General features: G+C 43.2%; 1 protein-coding gene across 2 annotated transcripts in view; it reads left to right on the top strand.

The window, feature by feature from the left end:
- The window catches only part of ssbp4 (single stranded DNA binding protein 4), an 86623-nt gene that overhangs the window by 60922 nt on the left and 5357 nt on the right, over nucleotides 1–20344 (top strand). For both annotated transcript variants that reach the window (XM_063891628.1, XM_063891629.1), the window contains exons 5-12: nucleotides 958–1047; nucleotides 13581–13664; nucleotides 15681–15807; nucleotides 15954–16021; nucleotides 17508–17572; nucleotides 18137–18182; nucleotides 18286–18321; nucleotides 18459–18513. In XM_063891628.1, coding sequence (XP_063747698.1) covers nucleotides 958–1047; nucleotides 13581–13664; nucleotides 15681–15807; nucleotides 15954–16021; nucleotides 17508–17572; nucleotides 18137–18182; nucleotides 18286–18321; nucleotides 18459–18513 — 571 coding nt within the window. The remainder of the gene's footprint in view (nucleotides 1–957; nucleotides 1048–13580; nucleotides 13665–15680; nucleotides 15808–15953; nucleotides 16022–17507; nucleotides 17573–18136; nucleotides 18183–18285; nucleotides 18322–18458; nucleotides 18514–20344) is intronic.

Here is a 20344-nt window from a genome sequence, read left to right as displayed (position 1 = left end):
ATTGATATGGATACTTATCAAAACCATCTTTAAAATATATCACTAGATGAGGCTTTTAATTTGAAGCAGCTGCGGGAACTGTTGGGTTTTGACCTATAGGAATGTTATTGTGCAGAAGGAGTTTGTCTGAATGTTTTTCTTGTTCAGTTCTTGTAGGTCAAACAAGATCAGTTTGAGAGGAATTGACTCATAGCGAAACAGAAAATAAAGCAAATTAGAGCATATTTAGAAATAGTTTGTCACCTGTTTGTAAGGGAAAGAAATAGGAGTTGTGTTTTTTTTTAATGGATCTTGCTTTGCTTTATTTGGATGTTTGTTGCGGTGACATACTACAAACAACTTCACTGGAAGCACTGGAAATTAACAAAATTACCCCGTAAACTATCTCCATCTGGTCAGGATTCAAAGGTTTTTTTTTTGTCTTGTGAACATTAGCTACAAAAAGGTTTGGCAATGAACATTTCCTCAGTCTCCTCCTTCAATGTAACATACAATACCTAGCATTAAAGTGATCTGAAATCACTCTGAAACACACGTATTTGACGCTTTGACACACATCCATCTCTCAATACTTCCTATAAAAGTCTCAATCTAGAATATTTATCACTTATTCGTCACATTGTAATTTGCTTGTTCTGTTTAGAGTCAGATCCAATAACTAAGTACATAGGATAAAAACTGTCAAATTAAATACTGTACAGAAGAAGATAGTTTTGTGTGGTTCATCAAATCATTTATCACTGTGACTAAATAATCATATCTTCATCAGTTATCAGTAATTGCTTCATTTGTGTCCAGAAATTCACTAATGAGTGTTGGATCATATCTCTCTTTCCGTTGTTTTCAGTGGGCACCGGATTCTTTTAACACCTCCTGACTGCTGCTTACTCTTTGTTGCTTCATCTAAACATTACTCCGGAGATTAATCTGACCTTACTTGTGTGTTTTTTTTCACAGAGTGCGGCTGCTGCTCCCAGTCCAGTGATGGGCAACATGCCACCCAATGATGGCATGCCAGGAGGACCCATGCCCCCGGGCTTCTTTCAAGTAAGAACTTCATCCCTCACCCACCCCCAGCTTCACCCATCACACAGCCCCTCACCCCTCCCTCAGCCATCGCTAAGCCTAACCTTCTGTCTCCTCCTCCTTTTTTAGCCTCTTTAGCTGTCCTAATCCCTGTCCAGATGTGTTCCCTTCCCTGTCTCTCTGACTCTGTGCCATATGTCCATGCTCGGGTTGTTAACTCACGTTGCTCTGTGTGAAGCTACAGTTCCTGCTAACTGAAGAGCTTTTTTGTATCTGCCGAAATATTAAATCATGCTTTAGTGAGCAAGTGAAAGAGCAAGTTGAGGGGTTGAGGAGAGGAGAGAGAGGCTATTTTTTTCCGGTTTGTGTTACTTGTGTTACTAATTCCTCCTGTCAGCGCGGTTCTCTGAAGGCTGTCTCCGAGGCTGACGAGGTCACGCACACACTCTCTCTCTGTTTCCGTCTCTCTGAGACACGCACACATGCAAGCCCTTATTTGACGCCTTTAACTTGGAAACTTTTGAAATATCTGCACCTGTGAAAATATTTGCCAGTTTTAGAAAAGAAAAAAATCAACTTTAAATGCTTCAATTACTTTATTTCACAACTTATTTGTCACATTTAATGTATGTTTAGTTTGTTAAATTGCAGATCTAATAACTATACATGTATTTGGTACAAGTCAGCTTTTTTTATTTGCTTTTAAATATTAAGAAAATGTGCAGTACTCCGTAATGCTCTGAACGTTATTACTTGTTTTAAATGTTTTATTTGTTAGACACCTGAAATAGGGTCTGTGGTGAACACAGACTGAAGAGATATCATGCTGAACATAGCCGCCTTTAGCTTAGCGGTGGTAATGTGCAGCCATATCAGCTGTGATGTAGTGTGGTTATAGTCTAATGTTAGGTTTTTACTTCTGCCAGTTGAATTTCATGATTATGGAATGGTAAAATCCCATTGCTTTTTGTCGAGGTAACCTTGTGATGGTAACTTCCGGGTTCTCCTACAATAAAACGTCATCGCTGCATCACTATTGGACCTTTTAATCTGCCTGAAGTACAGTGTTGAGCAGCAACACCATTTTCCTTCGTTGTCTTGCACCGCTTGATTGGCATCATGTCCTGTGTGTGTGTGTGTGTGTGTGTGTGTGTGTGTGTGTGTGTGTGTGTGTGTGTGTGTGTGTGTATGTGTATGTGTTGTGTATGTGTGTGTGTGTGTGTGTGTGTGTGTGTGTGTGTGTGTGCAGGGGTCGTGGAGAATGTTAATGATGTATGAGCAGTGAGCAGGCCAGGGAGAATGCTATCTTATGGTGTTGCATGAGTGACATTGCTTTCCATAAATAGACCCTGTGTGCATAGCAGACAGACAGACAGATAGACAGACAGACAGACAGACAGACAGACAGACAGACAGACAGACAGACAGACAGACAGACAGACAGGCAGACACAAAAACAGACACCAAGACAGACTCACAGACAGGATTAGCAGAGGGAAGACGGAGATAAAAAGACGGGACGGATGGTTTCTTTCCACGTCACAATTTTCACGCTCTTCTTCTCTCTTTGCTTAGCTCAGCCAAACCGAGCAGCAAGGCAGGCAAATGTAAAGAAGTCAACTAAATAAAAGTGCGAATGAAAAATCTGCATCACGCCCCAAAACATAGTGAAAATGTTCTCTGCACCTCTCCAAACTTTGCATCAGATCTCCCCTGAATCTAGCAGAGGTTGTGCAGAAAAGCAGCATATTTCAATGCATTGTAGCTCGTTCATATAGCACCTTTGAACACACACTGCTTAGGTAGCTGACATCCACTCACCGGTGAACTAATGGTTGCGGTCTCTGCTGAAAATGCAGGCTATGAGTTTTCTGCAGTTCATTTATTCATCAGGTGAACGGGAAGCAGATTTTGTTTAATCTTTCTCTCCCACATATTGTTGGGACTCTATTCTCATCTCACTGCTCTCAGTCACACTGAAGGTAAGGTCAGTCATTTCACAGGGTGAAATTTGCACCTTTTGTAGAAGAGTCAACAATGTTTTTATTATGGTTTTGATGTGGAGTTGTGAATGGGATTTTTTTTTATGTTGGTTAAAACTGAATTTTCTCCGTGCTTTAGTTATTTCTCATCACCGGGTCTGCTTCCTTTCCTTTCTCCTTCGTACGCCTGGCATCTTTCTCCATGACATTTCCTCACTCTCTCCATTTCCCTTGTCTTTGAAACTATGATTTTCTCGCTCTCACACACGCACTGCTTCAGTGACACATGCTTACTCACCAACTTTGTTGTGTGTGAACTGTTAGCGTGTGCTCTGTGTGCTCTGTGTGTGTGTGTGTGTGTGTGTGTGTGTGTGTGTGTGTGTGTGTGTGTGTGTGTGTGTGTGTGTGTGTGTGTGTGTGTGTGTGTGTGTGTGTATTGAAGACATTTTTCCCAGTTGCAGCAGCACGGTAATTAACATGGGTGACCCCAACACTGTTATTGGCTACGGTCCTGGGAGAGAGAGAGATGAGGGGCAAAGGAGGGACAGTGGAGGAAAATGGAGGTGGAAGGTGGAGGGTGGAGAAGGAGGGAGTCGGCTCCCATGCTCCCCCTAATCTGTAGCTCACAGGACTCCTGCAGAGAGAAAAGGTAGATGAAGGGAAACATGCTTAAGGTAGGTGGGAGAGAAAAGGATCCCTATACGTTTTCGGTATATTCCTCCGCTCAGCGAAAGTCCATCGCTGCTGCATCATGGCCCTCTGGGGAGGACATTGCAAAGGGGGAGTTGACGGGGGGGAGGAAAAAGAGGGAGGAGAGGCTGCAAGGAGAGACAGAGGTAATGATAGGGAGGAGGAAGAGAGGCAGAGTGGAGAAGAGAGGACGTCAGTAAAGTCTTAAAAAAATTGCCTTTAGAGATGTGTGATCACAAAAATGACAGCTGACGACGGTAGCGGACAGATAATGGTTTCATAGAAAGACAGAAAAGATTGTAACAGTACAGTTTGTATAATCCATTAATGCATGTGTAAAGGCAATACATGTTAGAACAAAAAGGAAGAAGAGTACCGCCTGAATAAAAACACCTAAGGAAAAGCCAGTTCGATTTATTGTGCTATTTTTAGATTGATATGATCCACCCATCAAATAATGCCCCAAACATCTCCTCTTTCTTAATCTTATTCTCTGATCTGCACATGGTACTTCAAGTACTTGAAAACTTAATGCGTTCCATTATGTTTGGAAACCAGTAAGGGTGGGGCAGCATTTTTTTTTTTTTTTTTTTACTAAACTGGAATTCCTTTTCTTGCCAAAAAAAAAAAAAAAGATCCAGAGTCAAGGGCAGTGTGTTTTACTGCAGGTAATTGTGGCTCTTCAGGGAGAACACCAAAAAGCACAACAGGAGGATTAGGTTTGATTACACATTTAACAACAGGCTACCCAGGTATCAAAGACACATTCGAGAAGCTGTTCAAAGCATGGCAAGCACATGGTGAATTAGGGAGGCATCTGCTCTCATTCATTTATTTATCAAAGGTAGGATTGATCACAGGGTTTTATCCTGGTCAGTCGTGTTAGTAAGATGCAGATAAATAAGGTTAAGTACCTAAACCATGAATGGGAGACTTAAAGGGGCCCTATTATGCTTTTGCAGTTTTCCCTTTCTTTAGTGTTATATAGGTTTTTGTGCATGTAAATGGTTTGCAAAGGCTAAAATCCAAGAGTTCCCTCCAGAGGAAGTTTCTTCACACACTCCCCCCCCCCCCCACCCCCCCACCCCCTGTGTGAAACTTCTTGATTGGACTTATTTGTTTACTTCTGTAATATAGGGACATCACTATGTAACACTCGCTCTTTTGTTGGCTAGCACTCCAACACATGATAGATTAAGAAGCGGGACCTCTCTGAGCGGTTGACCAATCACAACAGAGCCGCCCAGCAAACCAATCAGAGCAGACTGGGCTCTTTGTTTCAGACAGAGGGTGAAAAAAGAGCTGCAGCACAGGCAGTATGAGAAAAATAAAGAGCTTTTTAAAAATTAAAGCATGACAATATGTCACAGTAGAGGTACAAGATATAAATATGAAACCTGAAAATGAGCATAATAGGGCCCCTTTAAAATCTTACAGAAAAGGTTGGAGAATTGTGGTAGTATTATTTATTGTTGTAAAAGGTTTAAAGTCAGAACTCAGTCAGAGCTTGTCCCTGTTGGTATAGAATCTGAGTGACTTTGGGACAGAAAGATAGATACAAGGTTGTCACACAGTGCACATATTGTCAAAACTGTGTTAAGTGTTTGACTTCTTTGACCACTGGACAAAAAACGCTTACAGATTATGAATAAAAAGCCCTTTCTTCAAACATTTCTATATCCCTTTCTGCCTTATCTTTTGAAGAGAAGATTGAAGATGAGAGAGTGCGGTGTGCAAAACTTTTCCCTTCAGCCTGAACTAAACCCATTGATGAGAGGAACCGCGTTTGACGCTTATCGTCTCTGCTTATCCTTGAGAGGACAGCCGCTAAAATGATACCTAACAGTTCTCCTTGAATGATGACAGACACTTAAAAAACGAGAGGCAGTTCTGCGTCCATTGTCTGCCCGTCGCCACCTTTAGACTTAGTTCATACGCGTTGATAACAGTCACTGCAGTCAAACACTGATTTCTATGTATTCTTTGTCTCCTACTGCTTCATCCCTATCAGCAGCAGTGTGTTTTATCTGTTTATAGAGACAGACGTGAGAACACACACACACAAACACACACACATTTCACCGTGCGTTGATGAAACTTCTGCTGTAGGCTCCGAACGTTAATCCCGGCTAAGGAGGGGATCACAGATATACAGTATATAAATCATTTGGTGGCATCCTAACATGTTTAAATGGCTGTCAGCATTTCATGGTCGTCCTCTGGGAGAAAACACCCCTGATAGTGTGTGTGTTTCCATCTCTGAGCTGACGTGTTGCCATGCTATATACAATGAGCTAGCAGGAGACCTACTGCTGCCACTGCCGCTCTCTCAGGAATGTTAGCAAGGAATGACAATGAGTGTGCAGTGTGCTGTGTGTGTGTGTGTGTGTGTGTGTGTGTGTGTGTGTGTGTGTGTGTGTGTGTGTGTGTGTGTGTGTGTGTGTGTGTGTGTGTGTGTGTGTGTGTGTGTGTGTGTGTGTGTGTGTGTGTGTGTGTGTGTGTGTGTGGTGCTGTTCCTCCTGGCTTTGTTTGTTGTGTTCAGTGATGCAGGCTGCTTTGTGTTCTCGCTCCCTGTGTGTGTGTGTGTGTGTGTGTGTGTGTGTGTGTGTGTGTGTGTGTGTGTGTGTGTGTGTGTGTGTGTGTGTGTGTGTGTGTGTGTGTGTGTGTGTGTGTGTGTGTGTGTGTGTGTGTGTGTGTGTGTGTGTGTGTGTGTGTGTGTGTGTGTGTGCATACGTGTTTCCAGTAGTTTCACAGCAGTTACACACTGCCCTCTAGTGTTGGCAGCAATAACAAGAAAAGAAACGTGGTAGATGACTGGTACTCTTCCATGTCTTTCTCCCTCTTTCTCTCTCTCTCTCTGTGTTAGTGGTCCATCAGGGGCAGCGGTGTGGGTCTTCCTTAAGCTGAAATGAGTGGTGGGGAGGCGAGGGGGTTGTGTTGATGGGTTTGTGGTACTGTGCCAAGCTGTTATCTCCTTAGCCGGGTAGAAAATGATTTTATTAATTGCTTCATTTAACGCTCCCCGTGTCCCCCTCCTTCTTCCCCTCTTCTACACTCGTACACAAACAACACCACACACACACACACACACACACACACACACACACACACACACACACACACACACACACACACACACACACACACTCCTGCGAAGCTACTTTTCAAACTAGCATACACCTCTGACAGTTATAATGTTCTCTCTCTCTGCCTCTCTCTGCAGGGACCTGTAGAGAGAGCAGTGCGGCCATAAAGGCCATATGCTGGCCCATTCAGATGTAATAGCAGGAAGGCCCAGGGAGGCCCAGCCTGAGGAGCAATGCTCCATTTTGGCACATTACAGAGGGGAACAAGAGAGGAGCTGTGTGTGTGTGTGTGTGTGTGTGTGTGTGTGTGTGTGTGTGGGTGTGTGGGTGTGTGGGTGTGTGTGTGTGCGTGGTGGTTCCATATGTGTGTGTTTTTGTTCATACGGCCACATTATAGGGACTCAACTCACATTTGGGTTTGAATTACATTACAATTGTATTTAATGTAGCTGATGCTATTATCTAAAGCAGTGTTTCTCAAACTTTTTCAGACCAAGGACCACTTAACCAATAAAAAAATACTCACGGACCACCGAAATATCCCCCAATATCCCAAACAAGATCAAGATTCAAGATTCAAGAAGCTTTATTAATCCCGAGGGAAATTGAGGTGCAACAGTTCAATACAAAGAAGGAAGGAGAAATATACACTAAATATAACCAAATATAACTAAATATAAACTAGAATAAATACAATAGGCCTGCTTACCACTCCAACAGTATATTACAAATTACAGCCTAATAATAACAGCTTTATGTGACCTTCTCTATATCGCTCGTTCACACATTAAATCAACAATACAAATAGGCTACAACTACGGATTCTACAAGCATTTCGTTCACATGCGATTTAAACGGTAAATGCTGATAGATTTTACACATCATATGAAACATAGACTACATTTATTACTGAGTTTATGTCCGAGCGAACAGAGAGATACGCAAAATGCACCGCATTTAGTACGACACACACTTCTGCTGTGTATTTTCAAAAATAAAATACAGTAAAACTCTGGTTGCAGGCCCAAGTTTAACAAGAATTGAACAATAAACACAAGGTAATTATTTACACTGTTACATTTACAAATAGCATTGTTTACTCACTCATACACTGCGTGTCTCTGTTGCTACCTAATGGGAGGAATGGTGCTGCTTGTGCTGAGACATCAGTGAAACAATGTCTGGATCCAAACTGGAGAGTTTTAGTCTCATATCACAGTCCACATTGATCCTGTTACGCTGCTTTGTTTTCAGACCAACAAGTGTAGAAAAACCAACTTCACAGTTGTAGGTGGTTGGAAACGGCATCAACAGTTTCAGAGCAGCGTCAGCCAGCTCTCGGTGCTCAGGCTGGACGTGGACCCAAAAGTCCGTCAAGCTTTTCTCTCTGAAAGTCGTCCTCAGTGTCCCATCAGATGCGATGTCCACAAGGTTGTCAACCTGTCTTGATGGGAGCTTGGAACTGACGTGCTCGATGTGCGTTTTGTCCCCAAATGGATTCCTGATCCACTCATAGCCTGTATCTAGTTCTGGGAAATATCTTCCCAGCTGAAAGTGAAGGCCTTGCAGATGTACCTTGAAGGCTGCAACTGTGCCGCCGTCCAGCTCTTCATCTGCAGCGAGGAGAAAATCCACAAGCGTCGGAAAACAGTCAAACTCCTGGCGATCCAGACGGACACACCACAATTCCATCTTGAGGCGTGCGGCTTTAATTTTGTCCTGCACATTGAAGGCGGTGACGGCTTTTCCCTGCAGCGCTAAGTTCAAAGCATTGAGTGCGCTAAAGACATCGGCCAGGTATGCCAATTTTGAGAGCCACTGGAAATCATGCAGTCTGTCATACAGTTCATCAATATGATGCAAGAATAACATCACCTCATCGCGCAGTGCAAATAGACGGGTGAGAACTTTCCCACGCGACAGCCAGCGAACTTCAGTATGGAAAAGCAGTTTTGTGTGTTCACTTCCTATTTCATCACACAGAGCTTTAAAAAGACGTGTGTTCAGTGCTTTGGTTTTTATTGTATTAACAATTTTCACAGACTCGTCCAGTACTGATTTGAGGCATGGTGGCATTTTTTTCACAGCCAGCTGTTCTCTGTGAATGCAACAGTGTGTTGCTGTGGCGCAAGGTGCAACTGCGCGTACGCGCACTGCCAGTCCCTTGTGTTTCCCAGTCATTGCAGTTGCACCATCTGTGCAAATACCAACACATCGTGTCCAGTCGATATTATTCTGCAGGATGAAATCGTTGACTGAGTCAAAAATGGCTTCCCCTGTGGTGTTGGTCGGCAGGGAACGACAAAACAGAAATTCATCCTGCACACCGCCATCATAAACGTACCTTACAAAACACAGCAGGTTTGCCTCATTCACGATATCAGTTGACTCGTCCAGTTGCAGTGTGAAACACTGGCTTTGGCGTAAACGTGTGATCAGCTGATCTTTCACATTTTCGGCCATGGCTGTTATTCGCCGCTGGACAGTATCATTGGAGAGGGGGACCCTGTTAATTTCGTCGCTTGCTTTCTCCCCAAACAATACATTAGCCATAACCTTGGCAGCTGGTTTGACTAAATTCTCACCTATCGAATGAGGTTTCCCTGATTTTTGCGATGAGAAGGGATACCCTGTAAGATGCCTCTGTAGCCTTCGCATTTTCCCCCGTCGCAAAAAAATGTGAGGGCGCCTTCGTCATGTGTTTTTTAAGTTCATCACGTTTTCTCTCAAACAATGCTAAAGGTTTCCAGATGTAATCCTTGTGTTTGCTCTCAAAATGACGCTTGAGCTTGGCGGGTTTCATAGCCTCGTTAGCCAACGACTCGTAGCACAAAACACAGTGTGGATTGTGATCCTCTTCATCTCCAGTCCAGAAAATCCAAATTTTATGTAGTCGCTGTGATATTTTCTCTTCACTTTAGCGCTGGACTTTCCGCGATCAAGCCGAGTTTCACAGCTTTCAGCCGGGTGGTGGTTAGACGGCGAACCGCTCTCCTGGGACTCAGTAACGCACACAAAATCACTTGTCGCTGCGGCTGAACCACTTGTAGTTGCTGGATCTCCTGCATCAGGACGATGCACCTTGACTGTCACGTCAGATTTGTCAATTAATTTTCTTTTAACTGACCCTGTCTTTAGCCATCGATCCATCTTGTCAGTTGACAGCTCAAATTGACCGCGCAAATCATTTATGACGTAAGATCGTAACCTACTTAGCTACGTAGCTACGAACCTACGTAAATATACGCTACATCTATGCTACTCTCTATACTAGTCATTTTAAGACAGTTTGAGAAACACTTTAAACTTATAATATATTAATTTCAAATGTGACATTTTACCAAAATACTCACGGACCACTAGGGGTCGCTCACGGACCACCAGTGGTCCGCGGACCACTCTTTGAGAAAGACTGATCTAAAGCAACTTAAGTGCAATTAACCGTAAACATACAAACCGAGGACAACAAGAAAAAATGTGATGTTATTTTAAGGATTGAAGAAGGTGCTTTATTGGTACAAAAAAAGCTCTTTGTTTTTCTCATACTGCCTGTGCTGCAGCACCTCTTTTCACCCTCTGTCCGAAACCAAAGTCTAGTCTGCTCTGATTGGTAAGTTGGCCGGCTCTGTTGTGATTGGTCAATTGCTTAGAGATGTCCCACCCCTAGCCTACCACTTTAAATGTGTTGGCGCACTAGCCAATAGAAGCATGAGCGCTGTGTCATGAAGTCCAACGGAAGCATCTTAAGCAGAGGGGTGACTGTGTGGGAGAGACTTCCCTCTGGAGGGAACTTTGGGATTTAAGCCTTTGCAGACCCTTTACATGCACAAAAACCTATATAACACACTGCAGGAGTAAGGTAAAATTACAGTCGGAGATGGGATTAGGAATCTAGTGAAAATGGTCATGGTTAACTCTAGGAAATGAACATAAGTAAGATCTCCTAAGTGACTAAAAGTGTGTGTGTGTGTGTGTGTGTGTGTGTGTGTGTGTGTGTGTGTGTGTGTGTGTGTGTGTGTGTGTGTGTGTGTGTGTGTGTGTGTGTGTGTGTGTGTGTGTGTGTGTGTGTGTGTGTGTGTGTGTGTGTGTGTGTGTGTGTGTGCGTGCGTGTAACTGGGATGCAGACTGCTGCAGTTAAATCATTGCAGCCAGACTCTGCATGGGGGTCTTGTTAGACATACACACACACACACACTCACACATACACACAAGGACTGGCACATCAACAACAATAACCTCTGAGGTCAGAGAGAGCTAGCGCTGCATTAGCCTCAGCGTGAACCTGCTGAGAGACAGAGCACACCACTACAGCTGGTGTTAACTACCCAAAACACACACACACAGGCAAAACCCCAACAGTGGCAACGATACAAACTTCATAATTGTGCCAACACATCCAGAGTACACTGTATGTACAACTAAATAAACATTTCCTGATTGTTGGATAGATTATTGACCGGCTGCATGTTGTGTAGCTGATTAATAAGTGTCTCGATTGAAGGCTCGACTGCTTCTCAGATTAGATGAAATGTTGTGACAATGAGATGAATGGAATCAATGCAGCAACTGAAGTAAACTGCTATGTGTCAAAAGGATAGTAAGCACGTGTCTCGAGAGCTCCTGAGCTCAACACTTGTGCCTTTTAGAAACAGTTGTTAGTCAATGAATAAGTGCTTCTGCTTCGGAGCGGGATTGTTTTCACGTGTATGTACAAGCTCATCGCTCCTGCCAAAATCTGAGCTCTTATACGGGGTACCTGGCAGCGGCAGTGTTTCTGAGCCTGTGGGAACACACTCGTTTCATGCTGTCTGTCAGGCATGTTTATTTTCCCACTGTAGCAGTGCCCACAGGATCCTGGTGCTCAGCGCTGTCGGCACTCCACTATACCAGACATGCCAACAGAGCACTCACACAGGGAGGGCTGCACGGTGGGCAGGGTGGGAAAGTGTGGGTGACAATGGCAGGGGGGGAGGAAGTAGACATTTAAAGGGAGTGTGTGTGCAAGTGTTTGTGTGAGGCGATAGAGATTCAGCTGACACGTTTTGGAGGAAATGCTGCACACAGGTGAAGAGATGCACAAGTCTAGACAGCTCTACGTGTGCGTGTGTGTGTGTGTGTGTGTGTGTGTGTGTGTGTGTGTGTGTGTGTGTGTGTGTGTGTGTGTGTGTGTGTGTGTGTGTGTGTGTGTGTGTGTGTGTGTGTGTGTGTGTGTGTGTGTGTGTGTGCTAAAACACTTAGTTGCTCAATCAAAGTTAGATGATGACAGCCATTGTGAAAAATGGTTAACTGCTCCTAACATTTTTTAACCTTTTATGTGAAGATTTATAATCCCATTAAATATTATATAGGTTGTAGCTTTTAGTTATGTATGAAGACACTATAATAAGTACTTTCCTGGTATTTTGTTTTTTTTTATTACAACTTATGCCATTAATGGTTTAATATATTCGGTTTTAGGACTTTGTATGAGACAAAATTGGAATGCAGTGGTTGTTTTATTGACATTTTATAAGTGAACCATTTTTCGGAGAACAATCCCTGGATTAATTAAGTCTATTTATAAAGCAGTTAATTAAAGGGAACGTTAAATCAATACAGAACAACAGTTTAATCAAGCCTTGATTTGTGTACATGCATGTTTTCCTGCATATTTGCATGGGCAAGTTAATTCAAAGTCATGTAAACATGTCCAGCTGTGTGTGTGTGTGTGTGTGTGTGTGTGTGTGTGTGTGTGTGTGTGTGTGTGTGTGTGTGTGTGTGTGTGTGTGTGTGTGTGTGTCTCAGGTTATGTTGCACATGAGTAATCCCCTAATCCTTTAGCTTTACACTGTTGTCAGACGCACACCTGTTGAAGTAACACCCCTTAGCAGCCCCCCCCCCCCCCTCTTCAATACACACACACTGTACATGCACACACATATTGAGGCCAGCACAAACTCTGCACCTGAGACAAGAATATCCTGCTTTCACCTGTATGAAAAAAACGGGAGATCTCATATTCGCACTGATCACCGCTCAGTTGCACCTACACACACACCTACACCTACACACACACACACACACACACACACACACACACACACACACACACACACACACACACACCTGTAATGTTACCTGATAGCAGAGTGCTTGAGAGAGGCTCTGGCAGAATAGTAGATAAGCCTGGTTTGACATTGGGTGGTCCTTTTCCTCCATATTCATCTACAGGTAGCAACAGTTGGAGCATCTGCTGCTGGAGTCAGATGAGGTTACTGTAGAGAGAGACAATAAGGTCAAAGTTCGCTGATACTGTATTCACTTTAAATAGAACATATTATGCTAATTTTCAGCTTTCATAATAGTATTCGTGCCTTTAACGTTCAGGAAGGTCTTTGTTTTTCTCATACTGCCTGTGCTGTAGCAGCTCTTTTCACCCTCTGTCTGAAACCAGAGCCCAGTCTGCTCTGATTGGTTAGCTGCCTTTCACGTACAATGTGTTTAAGCTTTAGCCAATTGTAATGAGTGTTATATAGTGATGTCACAATGTTACCAAAGTAAACAAAGGAGTCCAATTGAGGTGTTTCAGGCGCGGGGGGGGGGGTCTTGGAAAGGAACTTGGGGATTTGAGCCTTTGCAGATCATTTACATGCACAAAAACTTATTCAACCCACTGCAGAAATGGGAAAACCCCCAAATCATAAAATTCTTTAAATGTTGTATGACATTGTGCTTTATTTGAATATCTCCGATGTTCAATATCCTAATCCATTATTGTTGCCCTTTATTGACATCTTTTTCCATCTTTCTCCACCAGGGTCCTCCAGGATCTCAGCCTTCCCCACACACACAGCCTCCCCCACACAACCCCAGTAATCCCATGATGGGACCTCACGGACAGGTAAGACGGAAACATTTACTCCCCTCCTCCTCCCCCGCTGCTACTGTGTTGTACTTGACTCTGTAAGCCATCTCTCACACTCACCTCACTTTTCCACCGGCTCACACAACAGCAGTGTACAAACAGCACACCGCTCCCTTGTTGTGCTAGCAGGCAGGACAGGCAGCATCCACGATGGTGGGTCGGATGAATAATTTAGCGGTGTTGGCCCAGCTGTAAGGAGCGGAGGTGCATCTGGAGGGCCTCCTCTCTCCCTCAGCCCTGCACTCACCATCTCATAGTCCATCAATAGACCATTAATATTGCAGCACAGCCTGACACTGTGCAGCTCTTCGTGCAAAAACCTACCACAACACGGTAAAAGGAGAGAGAGGAGAGGAGGAGAAGGTAGACAGGAAAGAAAAGGAGTAGGACGAGGTTTAAAAAGTAGTAAGTCATTCCTAGCCTCAAGGGGTATATGGGATTATATAATTTGTCCTCCACTTGCCCCGAACACACATACACTGAACACACACTGCATAATTACTATTGAAAGCCAGGCTTCAGTTGTATTTGCGTTGTCGGTGCTTATCGCTGTGTGAAAATGATGATATGAACATTATTCTGCTGTTCATGCTCCGAGACCAAAACACACAACTCTTACCCAATCGGCATTCCAATCAGCATGTCTCCCCTTGATACTAAAACAGTGTGATTAATTCTTATCATCTGACGCTGAAATATGGCTCACTTGATGTGGGTATTTGTAGTTTGTGCAGCAGCGTACTCTCATAGGTAATTCTGAAAACCATCTGTCTGGGGTGCTTTACATTATTCACTAGTGGTGCACTGGCTGTGTGTGTGTGTGTGTGTGTGTGTGTGTGTGTGTGTGTGTGTGTGTGTGTGTGTGTGTGGGTGTGTGTGTGTGTCTTTCGGCTAGCTCTTGTCCCCCTCTCCGCTGAAACATCTGTGTGCATGGTGTCTTCACTTTCTGATATAATTCACACTATCCAGGCTGTGTATTTACAGCACTGGTGGTGATTTAGACATGGTGAGAAAATGTGCAGGAAAGCAGAGAAACATGAAGAACAGCTCTTCAGTTCTCATGTTCCTCTTCTTCTCTGCTCCACCTCCTCCTCTCCCATATTGTCTCTGGGTCCAAGTGTTTTATCCTCCATGTCTCCCCTCTTCTCTCTTATTTGTCCTCCTTTACCTTTATCCTAATGGATTTAACCACCTGAGGTCTTATTTTGCAAAACGTAACAACAAGCCCCTCCTTTTTAGTAAATGTAACAAACTACTACAGGACAGTTTTCTTTAACACAATAGCTCCCCCTGCTGATCTGCAATGACATATCCTCATAACAGGGAGAGTTAGAAACAGAAAGTCGGGTTAACTGAGTCTTTTATTTCCATTATCTAAACGTATCATTGTTCTTTAGGTGTTTGTGCTCATCTGAGGTATACTTTGTGACTGATCTGGTTTAAACAGTAACAATTCCCAGAAAAAAATGCCCAGAAAAGTCCTTTAAATTAAGGCTGATTATAAAGATATTTGCATCATAACAGTAGGGAAGATCGTAGTCTGTAAATATCAGTTCAACAGCATCTTAAAAAAGAGAAAAATAGATATAAAATCATACAGTGGACCAACACTTATGGATGTGACGTTATTAAGTTTGAATAAGGAGCTAAAAATGACCACGGCATGCTGAGACATGTACACTCTTGTGGTTTGTGTGTTTTATAATGCATGTATTGTTTCATCTCTATTCATGTCCTTCTATCTAATTATTTCTGCTGCATTCATTTTACAAACCCTCCTATAAAGACTTTAGTTTGTATTCTTTACTTGAGATTAGCAAACTGCTGCTTTTATAAATAAGCTGCTATGTTTAATTATGTTAACTATGTCTTAGAGTGTATGAAATGGACTTAAGTGAAACAAGGTCACAGGAAAAATTATTTTAACAACCATTCTGCGGCTGAATACCCTAAAATAAAGTAATTATCGTCCTTCTTATGTCCTTCCTGCAGCCATTCATGTCTCCACGGTACCCAGGCGGCCCAAGGCCAGCCCTCCGTATGCCAAATCAGCCTCCTGGGAGCATCCCTGGATCACAGCCTCTCCTACCAAACAGCCTGGACCCCACCAGACCTCAAGGTATTGAAACATGTGGTGTTATTCCAGAAAGCACCTTCAGAGTAATGTCATATTTCCTTCTCAGTCTGAGCCTTTTTTCCTCATTTATGGGATTATTATTGATCCAAATAGTGCTTCTATTCTAACAAGCTGCCATTTCACCACAGGACATCCAAACATGGGCGGTCCAATGAGAATGAATCCCCCTAGAGGCATGGGAGGCATGGGCCCACAGGTAAGCACCAGAGCTATTCCTTTAACACATACATAATAACATAGAAAGGATTGAGTTAATAAAGTCATGACTGAGAAGATGGTATATCCTTCAGCTCTACCAGCCCACTGCACTCCCACTCTCCAGCTGTCACACAGCCACATTTCGTGCTTGGAGTTTCAGTTTATGAATACACCAAACGTTCATTAAAGGACTACCATAAAAACGGCCATAATCTCAAACCAGCAGCCTATAAAATGCAAGCAGATAATCATTCTTTTCTGAGGAAGGATTTTGGTTGTGCCTGCCTCGTTAATCTGCCTTTAAATGTCAGAAGTGCTATGATGATTAGCTTGGCTCTAACCGGAGTTCACTGCTCACGCCAGGACTACATGTTAAATCCTACTTGTGATGCCCACCTAAGGAGACAAACTTTGAGCAAGCAGCCACCAACACATTTTGACTGAAATTGGTGCCAATTTTCGAACTGTTGGTTTTTCTTTTTACACTTTCATGTAAGTCAAAGTAATCCAGGGAAATACATAAATAGTCTGTATTTTATATATGGCTTTATTCGTCGTTCAGACCCCATAATACAAGTCAGCATTCACCCACCCCACACACAGAGGCAGAGGCTGCACTCACACACTCACACGCCCTTGGCTATGCCATCAGGGAGAAATATTTGGGGTTAAGTGTCTTGCCAAACGATACGTCGACATGTGGACTGGACTGGCTGGGAATCGAACCAGCTATCTTCTGATTTGCAAACGACCACTCCACCTCATACCCACAGCCTCACCAATACACATAAGGTGCTTAAACAATAGTTTCCCTTTGAATTACTGTTACCAGACACCTGCTTTATTCTGCAACTAACCACCTCTCGCTATCACCACAGACACACACACACACACACACACACACACACACACACACACACACACACACACACACACACACACACACACACACACACACACACACACACACACACACACACACACACACACACACACACACACACGTGCCCCCTCGGCCCCTCTCTGTGCCACCCTGGCTCGGTGACTTTGGCAGTGTGTGTACCAGCAGCTGGTGTGGCATCTGCTCGACAAGTGTAATCGTCTGCTGAACAAAACTCTTCCTCTGAGTGGAGCTGCTCTCTGGCCTGCCCCCCTACTCTGTCTTTCTCACACACACACACACACACGCACACACACACACACCTACACAAGAACACACGTGTAGTGGCAGCCAAACCCGCCTGCTGGGCAGCCATGAAAACATACACGCAAACACACAGAGGGGAGCATGAACACACGGAGACACACAACATACAGGCGCGCTCTCACACACAGCTGTCCTCTTTCACACACTGCCCATACATCACATAATTAAACACTAGTTAGGGGGAGACATGATGGTCGCTGACCTTCATTAAGATTCAAACCTTTAGACGGAGCAGGTGTGACTGTGTGTGTGTGTGTGTGTTCCACTCTCTGTGCAGAACTATGGTGGAGGGATGAGGCCCCCTCCGAACTCCATGGGGCCAGGGATGCCGGGCATGAACATGTGAGTAGATACAAAAAAAATTGTTTTAAATGTCTGTATTCTTCTGTCATAGTTAAGCATAATTAAAGGGAAAGTCTGTTATTTTTCTTAACTGATTTTCATGGTTTTTAACGATTGTTGCTCGAGGTGAAAATGTTCTCACCAGTCACTTGTGTATAAGTACAGAGAGTATTGTGCATTAAACTTTAAATTGCTCTAGTGATGGTTTTGTTCTGTTTTAATACTGTTTGTGTATATGCTATTTTGGACTAATTTGTCTGAACTTTTGCTCCTAATAAAAAAAAAAACATATTTCACTTACAAACAACTCAACTGGCTAATTATGCCATCAGAAGGAATTACTCTATTTAGTTTCTAAATATGTGCCTTCTGCAGTTAAAGAGCAATGTTCTCACAGTTAAAATGTGTGTCTGTAGACTAGTAGACTTTATTTATGCACTCACAAAATGATCAAATGTAACATGTGAGTAATGATAAGGGTCTCCTATGATGCATGCAGCTCAGATATGTGCCTGAAGTCTTTTATTAAAGTTCTCCTTCTTTTCCTCTGTGTTGCTCCTGCAGGGGTCCTGGTGGAAGAGGTCCCTGGCCGAACCCCAACTCCAACTCAGTGAGTCTCACTGTCTTACATCTTCATCTCCTACATGACTGAGTGTGTTTACAATAACTGTGTCTCATGTTTTGTTTTAACCTCTGGTCTCTTCTCTCGACAGATAGCTTATTCATCTTCATCTCCAGGCAACTATGTGGTAAGTGTCCCGTCATGGACTCGTGTTGGACCAGGGGCCATAAATTACCTGTCATGCCGTGATATCTAACAGGCACACTGCCATCTAGATGCACTCAGCCCTCATTTCTCTTTGTCTCTCTCTTCTTCACCCCTCAGGGCCCTCCAGGGGGAGGCGGCCCACCAGGAACTCCCATCATGCCTAGCCCCGGAGGTGAGTTATACACTTCAGTTCCCCGTCTGATTTCTACTTTTATCCTGCGTTCACTGAACAAAGGCTCTTTCTAAGAAACATCAAACCTGTTCTGTCTGAAACACATCCCTCCTTAGCAAAGACAGGCAGTGATAGCTCTCTAAATACTTAAGGAATGTATTTTGTAAGTTTAAAACACATTCAGTGGTGGACTGTAACAAAGTACATTTACACAAGAACACAATCACTCATTTGAGTTACATAAGTAACTCAAATGAGTGATACCAGACACCAGAGTGCTCTTACTATGTGAGTGTTTCTATTATATTCACCTTTTGCTTATTTTTACTTCATCACAGATACACATATTGTACTTCTTCCTGCATTGCATTTATCTAAAGACTTTAGTTACTTTACATTTTGTTATGACTTCCTGTCCAGTGAAAAACATGTATCTAGACATTTGGGGATTTTGAATATGAAATTTCCTGATTAACTAAAGGATAAAGTATTTTCTGAGCAGCAGTATTTAAAATGAAAGGAGCCCTATTGTGCTTGTGGGGGTTTTCCCTTTCCTGTTGTGTGTTATATAGGTTTCTGTGCACGTGAATGGTCTGCAAGGGCTTCAATCTCAAAGTTCCCTAAATAAAGGAATTTTTGAACATAAAAGCATGTAAAAATGTCACAAATGCAATTATGAAACCTGAAAATAAGCATAATATGGCCCCTTCAACATGTCAATCAACATCAGTGATAGGCATCATACACAGCTTTAATATGAATCATAAACATCATACATAGCAGTTAAACACTGACAGGGAACACTTTACTGGGACTTTAAGTGCATTTTGCTCAATTATTACATCCTTTTACTTAATTAAGGACCTTCTTTTTCCCAGTACTTTCACTTAACTAAATGATCTCAATACTTCTTCCACCGCTGCATTTTATGCAGTCATTTTTCAGTGAAGGAACAAAATATTCTGGCGTTGCTAGCTGTGTTTTCCCTCAGTGTTCAGACAGTTGTTTGAAAGGAAAGCGGAGGCATGTCAGTCTGCAATCAGACGAGTGATCTTCCTCAGCTTTGACTCATCAATCTAGAGTCTGTGCGGAGGATTAGCTGAGAACAAAACCCTGTGGGCTGATATCCTGTGGATGTTCTCTTTCTGCTGGCCTGCCGAGAGCTTCTTTTTGTGTCCACTATTTATTATTTATATACGTACCTCTATTGTGATACGTTGCCAGGGCAACCTTTTGCACAAAATGCTCCTGCTCACACGTACACCGGGAGGGGAAACATATTTCCACTGCAGTCGCCAAGACTGTGCACACACACACACTTCCACACACTTCCACACAAACCTCCCACAAAAAATGCACACCTCCCACTCAGCACTGCCGCCTCCCCCCCCCCCCCTTTCACCTCCCCCTCCTCCAGTCACGACAACAGAAGCTAGATGAAGGGACACTAACAGGCGAGATCTCTCCACCACTTTGCACATACTGTCCTTTCCTGTCTTTCAATCTGCTATTCTGATTCCTGCCTGCTTTTCTCATTCTGTCACTCACAACTTTCCGCCTGCAATGTCAGATCAAGGTCACCTCATCCTTCTGAATTTTGTCAGGATAAGCACACACAAGGAGTGACACATCATGTACTGGTTGTCGCAAATGTGTCACGTTGTCCATATTATATACTAATCTCCTGCTTCTAGGAAGGAGAGATTGCAGGTTTCTTTTATTGAACATTGCAGGGAGCAGGATGGAGATTGACTGACAGACAGATTCACTGACATTATGTAGTGATACTTCTGCTGGTTCTTGTCATGTTCAGCAGAAATAAGAACATGAC

The sequence above is a fragment of the Eleginops maclovinus genome, chromosome 9 (assembly GCF_036324505.1).
Source record: "Eleginops maclovinus isolate JMC-PN-2008 ecotype Puerto Natales chromosome 9, JC_Emac_rtc_rv5, whole genome shotgun sequence".
NCBI classification, from domain to species: Eukaryota; Metazoa; Chordata; class Actinopteri; order Perciformes; family Eleginopidae; genus Eleginops; species Eleginops maclovinus.
This window is presented reverse-complemented; position numbering and strand designations above follow the sequence as displayed.